This window comes from Triticum aestivum, chromosome 7D (assembly GCF_018294505.1).
Source record: "Triticum aestivum cultivar Chinese Spring chromosome 7D, IWGSC CS RefSeq v2.1, whole genome shotgun sequence".
In the NCBI taxonomy this organism is placed as follows: Eukaryota; Viridiplantae; Streptophyta; class Magnoliopsida; order Poales; family Poaceae; genus Triticum; species Triticum aestivum.
The window spans coordinates 632,918,436-632,925,743 of record NC_057814.1 but is presented as its reverse complement, the minus strand read 5'-3'; the positions used below and the strand labels follow the sequence as shown (position 1 = coordinate 632,925,743).

General features: G+C 43.5%; 1 protein-coding gene across 3 annotated transcripts; it reads left to right on the top strand.

The window, feature by feature from the left end:
* The first annotated feature begins 424 nt into the window (after nucleotides 1-424).
* Nucleotides 425-7,090, top strand: LOC123169988 (DNA (cytosine-5)-methyltransferase CMT1). 3 transcript variants are annotated; one of them, XM_044587837.1, is made up of 21 exons: nucleotides 425-1,107; nucleotides 1,289-1,314; nucleotides 1,547-1,652; nucleotides 2,584-2,635; nucleotides 2,982-3,116; nucleotides 3,206-3,305; nucleotides 3,570-3,739; nucleotides 3,815-3,880; nucleotides 3,975-4,211; nucleotides 4,351-4,409; nucleotides 4,481-4,547; nucleotides 4,622-4,951; nucleotides 5,024-5,092; nucleotides 5,191-5,277; nucleotides 5,372-5,459; nucleotides 5,704-5,822; nucleotides 5,906-5,956; nucleotides 6,096-6,139; nucleotides 6,215-6,284; nucleotides 6,376-6,479; nucleotides 6,705-7,090. In XM_044587837.1, the coding sequence occupies exons 1-21, from the start codon at nucleotides 497-499 to the stop codon at nucleotides 6,886-6,888; spliced, it is 2,775 nt and encodes a 924-aa protein (XP_044443772.1). In that variant the 5' UTR covers nucleotides 425-496; the 3' UTR covers nucleotides 6,889-7,090. The 3 variants fall into 3 exon arrangements, 2 of the variants coding, with proteins under 2 accessions (XP_044443772.1, XP_044443773.1); XM_044587838.1 differs by having other exon boundaries at nucleotides 845-1,107; nucleotides 2,584-2,691; nucleotides 6,705-7,085; XR_006485002.1 differs by lacking the exons at nucleotides 6,376-6,479; nucleotides 6,705-7,090 and having other exon boundaries at nucleotides 430-1,107; nucleotides 5,906-6,139; nucleotides 6,215-6,286.
* The last annotated feature ends 218 nt before the right edge of the window (nucleotides 7,091-7,308 follow it).

The following is a 7,308-nucleotide window of genomic DNA, read 5'->3' as shown; positions in this document are numbered from 1 at the left end:
TGCAATCATGGGTGCGGTGCGGTGGCGAACCTCCCCAAAGAAAAGAAGAAGGCAACGCAGCGCAGCCCGTGCGTGGGATGGACGTACGCGGAAACAAACATATTTGGTACAGCAGCCGCGTCCCACATGGGCATACCCCTCCCTCCCTCCGCCCGCGTGTTCAAAATTCAAAATTGAAACCACGCACGGTGCCCACCTCCTTTGCTTTTTTTTTTCCGTACGAGCCCAAGCGCAACAGCAGGTTAGGAGGAGGGAAAAGCTTGGCGAGGCAAGTGAGTTAAAGGCAGAGAAGGAGGAGAAAGCTTTGGAGTTTTTCGTCGAAACGGCAATACCGGCACGGGAAGGCATGGCAGCATCAGCATGTGAGGAGGGTCAGCGTCAGCGAGGGTGAGGCCACCACCAGCGCCAGCTCGTCTCTCTACGCCCGCCCAAACTCTGAAATACCCCGCGCGCTTCATCATCCATCGCCCACCTCCGTCTCCGTGGTGAGAATGAGATGAGCTCGCCAAGCCAAGCCAAGGCCGGGGGCAGAAGCCCGTTCCACCTTTTTTCCTTCCTTCCTTCCACCCGGGGGCAAAAGCAGCAGCAGCAGCATCCAAAGCCCAGCCGGCTCACCCACCCCGTCGTCCTTCTCCCCCTTCAGTTCAACCCCGCAAAAACCCTAGCCCCCCTCCCCCCACCCATCTCGCTTGCCCCCGCCCCCGCCCCCGATCGATCCCTCCTTTCCTTTGCCATGTCCCACCTCGCGCCCTCCGCCGCGCCGCCGGCCTCCTCCAGGCCCAGGCGCGCCGCCACCACGCCGCTGCGCTACAGACAGCCGGACGCCGACGCGGACGACCGCGGGGCCACGGGGAAGGCTCCCGGCGGACCAAGCGCCAAGGTGGCCGCCAGGCCCAGCGCACCGTTGCCGACCGTCGTGGGGGACGCGCCCGGCGCGACGATCGGCAACGAGACGCGCCCAGCACGGAGACCGCGTGGTGGAAGAGGATGGCCTGGCCCAGCACGGAGACCAGGGCGGACGCGCCTAGCACGGACCGCTTGGTGGGCGACCCAGTGCCGGACCGCGACGCCAGGCGACGGTGGCCGCACAGGTACAGCAAAACCAAGGTATGGCATTGCCCTGGCCTGGCCGGCGTCAATCTCAGTCTCACACTCTCAGCGCCAGCGCGTAGGTGGACACTAGGCATGGCTCCGGCTCCTGCATTGGACATCCTGAGTTCCTGACTGACAGTGTTTCTCCTAAATTCATTCATTCTGACTGAAAAAATCCCTCTGCTTTTGGATGCAGGGTTCTGATCACTCGTGCGCCAGCCGGTATGCATCTGCAAAAATCAGTGATTCTGATCATTCACTCTGTTCACCCTGTTGTAATCAAAGGGAGCTCATTCATTTGTGCTAGCTGCCTGCTTTTAGTATGTACTCCCTCTGTAAACTAATATAAGAGCGTTTAGATCACTATTTTAGTATTCTAAACGCTCTTATATTAGTTTACGGAGGGAGTAGTAATGTAAACTGGCCAGAACTGAATTTCATTCCATATGTGCAGCAGCTCTGCAGATTGGGAAGGGGAGCAGATCAGTGCCCGGTGCCACTACACCTCTGCTTCTGTCGATGATGTCATATTCAATCTCAATGACGATGTCTTCATCAAGGTCAACCATCAATCGACCGCCATCATTTTCTTAGCTAGAAGGTTTCTCCATGATTGATTGAAGCGTATACATGGAGATGATTAACATATACAGCACGTGCTGCCGATTCTGTTATCCTAACTGTTGAGATGCTCTGCTCCTTTCTGTTTCTGCCATGCTGTAACTTCCAGACATTCAGTTTGGAGATACTGTATTGTGTATACTGAAGTTTGCATATCTAATCTAATGAAATTCTGTTTGATGATGGAGATTGAAGACATATGTAAATCAAGTTCCAGATTTAATGATTTTTGATTATCAAGGTCCTTGGTTCCTTCTATCCTAGTCGATTGCCGTTATTTTCTTAGCTAGAAGGTTAATTCATACAGCATTGGACATATACAGAACGTGCTGACATTACTGTTATGCTAACTTTTGAAATGCTTTGCACCCTTTTATTTCTGGCATGCTGTTAACTAACAAACATTCAGTTTGGAGGTACTGCACTAATTTCTACCAATATTAAATTATGTTCAATGATGGAGATAAAAACGTATGCAAATCAAGTTCCGGATTTAATGATTAAATTGATGATTATTAAGGTCCTAGGCTCCTTTTTTTAATCGACTGCCATTATTTCCTTAGCTAGAGGGTTTCTACATGCATGATTCATATATATATATGTAGAGATGATTAATACAGCAGCGCATGTTGCCACTTTTTTTTGTTACGCTAACTGTTGAAATTTGGTTCTGCTTTCTGTTTCTGGTATTAACCTTCAGACATTCAACACTGTGATATGTTATGTGTGAATCTGATATGTTTTACCTAGAATTTTTTTTCCGTCTGGATGAATGGTATAGTTCAGAATATGCTATTTCCCTTTCCCTGCATTTGTCTTGTTGATAGGCTCTATTCTGCTAAATTATGTTGTTATTTTGAGTGGCTGCAGGCTGGTCCCTGTGAAGAGAGTTACATTGGCCGTATTACGGAGTTTTTTCAAGGTAGAGATAACAGATCATACTTCACATGCTGTTGGTTTTTCCGTGCGGCGGATACGGTATGTAATATGAAGGTGTTTTCCTTTTGTAAAGGCAATTGAGCACGTGCCTAAGATAAATGCATTGCATAATAGAATGCATCTTGCATAACATTTTTAACTTATCTTTTAGCTGCTGCATTTTCAACTAGGCACAACATTTTATCCTGAATTTCTGGCTTTTCTTTCCTTGGAGTGAATTAACAGGATAAAAATAATGCATTGTTCCAGAAATAAAGCCCAAAACGTACCAAATAACAGTCATATTACTCCACGCACGCACGCACTGAGTTCATCAGTTTAACTTCCAGGTCATCTCACCGAAGCTGCTTAAGGTCCATGATCATCAACATAATGATAGGCGTGTTTTCCTTTCAGAGGAAAAGAATGACAATTTGATTGAGTCAATAATCTGTAAATTAAACGTCATTTATGTTGATCCAGATGTAAGTGGTTTGTTCATTCTTTCAGGTTAAAGTAGGCTTGTCATGTTTGTGCTGATCTTTTATGTTTCTATCTTGTCAAACAATTACAGGAGATACCACAGGCAAAACATCGGTTAATATCAAATTCTGATTTCTATTATGATATGTCTTACTCGGTGGCATGTTCCACATTTGCAAATATGCGAGCAGGTAATATTTTATAATATATTTTATTTCTGTTGCAATCTTTACATGTTTACTCAGTGATGCCTGTGAACAACTTATTTAAATTAAACAACACAATAGATTTGGCTTGTGTATAGCTGTGATCTTAACTTATACTAAATGGGTACAGATCTGTACTGATTTTAATACATCTCCGATGTACATTTGGCAAACTGAAAAATGTATTCATCAACATTGTAATACCATGATATTTCTTGTCATGATTTTGGATGAGTTATTTTATTGTAGAAAATGATGGTGCAGCAGACAGTGATACAACTTCAGATATATCTTGTGAAGAGGGGAAACCAGTGGCTGACCTTGTGACATACAGTCTGCTCGATCTATATTCAGGGTGTGGGGCTATGTCAACAGGGCTCTGCCTTGGTGCAGAATTGGCTGGCATAAAACTAGAAACTGTATGTCTTGTGATTTGTATGTCGTAGCGCTGTAGTTGACCCTATAATTGACAATGTTAAGGTTCTCTTGTGCAGAAATGGGCTGTGGACATGAACTCACATGCTTGTGAGAGCCTAAAGCATAACCACCCTTCAACACAGGTAGTCCTTAGAATTGGCAAAGTGCAACTGAGTTCCTCCCCCTTTTTCATCAACCAGAGATAGTAACTTGTACGCCTTTTGCCTCTAACTGTAGGTACGAAATGAGAAGGCTGAAGATTTCCTATCCCTCCTTCAACAGTGGAAAGCACTCTGTAATAAATATGTCATCCACGGCAGCAATTCTTTGGCCTCTGATCTAGCTCAGGCGTCAAACGATGATGAAAAGGATGAAAACGAGTCTCTACCAAAGGATGTATTTGAGGTAGAGAGGCTTGTTGATGTATGCTATGGCGATCCAAATAAGACTGGAAAAAATGGCTTATGGTTTAAGGTACTGCAGACTTGATTACATATCTGTGCAATTCCTTTAGATTTCAGAGTTACTTATGTTCCTGTTTGTATTATTCTACGCTTGCTACCATGGGCATGAGTATATGATTTTTTTCTAAAGATAAGGATTATTTAAATAGGTTCGGTGGAAAAAATATGATGCTAGTCAAGATACATGGGAGCCAATTGATGGTCTGAGGTTGGCATCTTTTTCATTACTTTTTCTCTTTATTTTCCATCAATGGTTCCTCATCCTTGTTTGCATTTCAGCGATTCCTATGAGTGTATTAAAGAATTTGTCCAGAGTGGATATAGGGATTCCATTCTGCCTTTGCCTGTAAGACGATTATATCCCTCCTTGTTCCATTTGTGCTATTTTTCTTGTGGTATCTAATTGTGTATTTTCCGAAGGGTTCTGTGGATGTTATTTGTGGGGGTCCTCCCTGCCAAGGCGTTAGTGGATTCAACAGATTCATAAAGCCTGATGATCCGCTGACGGATGAAAAGAACAAGCAATTGGTTGTCTTCATGGATATTGTGAACTATCTACGACCTAAATATGTTCTTATGGAGAACGTTGTAGACATCTTGAAATTTGCAGATGGGTTCCTCGGCCGCTATGCATTGAGTCGCCTTGTCGCTATGAACTACCAGAGTAGGCTTGGGATGATGGTTGCGGGTTGTTATGGGCTGCCGCAGTTTAGGATGCGGGCATTTATCTGGGGAGCTCTTCCTTCCATGGTTTGTGTCTTTTCTGTGCTCATTTTTACCTTGTGACACTACTGCTATATGAAGGTACGTTTGGCAATGTAGGTTCTTCCAAAATTCCCACTTCCCACCCATGATGTTATTAAGCGAGGACTAGTGCCAAATGCATTTTCGGTACGAAAATACATCACATGCCACTATGTTATTTGTTATCATTCTTCTCGAAGACTATATGATTGTCACATCCTACTAAAATGATGTTCTGTCCTCAGCGATGTCTTGTTGCTTATGAGGAAACAGCAAATAAACACTTGAGAAAAGCTCTCGTCCTCGAAGATGCAATATCTGATTTACCGGAGGTTGGCAATGATTGTTTTTCTCCCATATTCATTTATTTCTGGAACCCTGCTTGAACTTTTGTGATGTCTGTATGAATTGTATTGTTTTCTACAGGTTCAAAACCATCAGCCTAATGATGTCATGGAGTATGACAGTGACCCCAAAACAGAGTTCCAACGCTATATCCGGCTTAGCAGTAGAGGTGTGACCTATTGAATGTGCAAGCTTAATGTCAGCAACTAGTTTCTTTATAATGATATGTTTTTCTCTGTTATACCTTCTGCTTTTGCATACGCAGAGTTATGTTTTTTTTTTGTATTTCAATCATGTGGGATGGGTTTAGAGATGTCAAAACCTTGCCATAGTTTCCACTGTTTTAATGTTTTGTATGATTTCTTGATTATATTACCGTTCTGAGTTATGTTGTTCTGTTATTTTATTTGAAGACATGAAGGGTTACTCATTTGAAGATGCTACTCCTAAGAAAGGTCAACTTTTCGATCATCAACCGCTACAATTAAACAATGATGATTATGCACGAGTGCAGCAAATTCCTGAAAAGAAGGCAAGCTAATTAAGGCTGATCAGTTTCATCCTCTTTCTCTTCTAGGCTTATCCTATAAGTTCTTCGTTCTTGCTGTGTTCCAGGGGGCCAACTTTCGTGATTTGAAGGGTGTCCGAGTTGGGGCCAAGAACACTGTTGAGTTTAATCCAAATATTCCTCGAGCACTCCTGTCTTCCGGGAAACCTTTGGCACTTCAATCTGTTGTGGAGTAATTTCTTCAGCTGTGTAATGTATATAGTCCCTATGTAGTAACCATCGTTGCTTCTCTGCTAGGTGCCTGATTATGCCATGTCTTTCATCAAGGGGAAGTCATCAAAGTATGTATACTGATTATCCTTTCGTATTATCAGTAAAACATGCACATTGATAATGCTTGTCATATTGCTTCGCAGACCATTCAGACGCCTGTGGTGGGATGAAACTGTTCCAACTGTTGTCACAAGAGCTGAGCCTCACAACCAGGTAATCTATCTGCCAATATCTGCACTTTCTATGAATTTATAACTCCCCGATTGCCTTTTATCATGACGGAACGCGGATGGAATTTTTGCAGGCTATTTTGCATCCCACCCAGCACCGTGTTCTGACCGTCAGAGAAAACGCTAGGCTCCAAGGCTTTCCAGACTATTATAGGCTCTTTGGGCCTGTAAAAGAGAAGTAAGTTGATCAAATCGATATTGGCTTCTAGTGTACTGAAACAGAAGTACTCCCTCTGTTCGGAATTACTTGTCGTAGAAATGGATGTATCTAGACGTATTTTAGTTCTAGATACATCCATTTCCGAGACAAGTAATTCCGAACGGAGGGAGTAGCTCTGAATCTCTTCTCTGTTCCAACTGTTCTATGAAGCTGATTTGCTTGTGTTGTGCATGTTTTATTCAGATACATTCAGGTTGGCAATGCCGTTGCTGTTCCTGTTGCTCGAGCTCTGGGATACTCCCTTGGACAGTCTCTCCGGGGTGAATTCGTCGGAGATCAGCCACTGTTCAAACTGCCTGAGAGTTTTAGTTGTATGGGTCAAGCAGCAGCCACCGGATCGTCTGTAGGGGTAGTGGAGGCAGAATAATTATTCACCGGCTGTCGCTTTAGGTCATATACTTGCGTGAGGAGCCGCCCATACATTGCCATCTGTTGTGAAACACTCGTCTGTCAAATTCTTCAAACATTTGTTAACGTTTGTAAATCATAATTAAGTTCAGTTGTTCCCCCATTGTGTGCCTGTCTATTCCATTAAGTTCAGATGCTGAGGTGAGGTGCATAGTTCTGAATAAACCCTTATAATGTGCTCTATATGTATGGTGCATGCACTGATATTGTGTCTGTATCTTAACAATTATCCCGTGTGTTTGTTTTTCTTGCGTATTATCCAATGATTCTGTAGTATATCAGAGGAAGTATATAATTTTCACTGATGGTGATTTTTTTCGTGTGGTCGAATACGATTCAGAAGTTTTTAGGTATACAGCAGGTTGCAGTACTTCATGCT

Bases quoted from the DNA above. Each gene is read 5' to 3' on its own strand.
- LOC123169988 (XM_044587837.1), top strand. From the start codon at position 497: ATGAGCTCGCCAAGCCAAGCCAAGGCCGGGGGCAGAAGCCCGTTCCAC. The intron at 1,108-1,288 runs GTATGGCATTGC...TTTTGGATGCAG, and splicing joins ACAGGTACAGCAAAACCAAG to GGTTCTGATCACTCGTGCGC. The intron at 3,881-3,974 runs GTAGTCCTTAGA...CTCTAACTGTAG, and splicing joins ATAACCACCCTTCAACACAG to GTACGAAATGAGAAGGCTGA.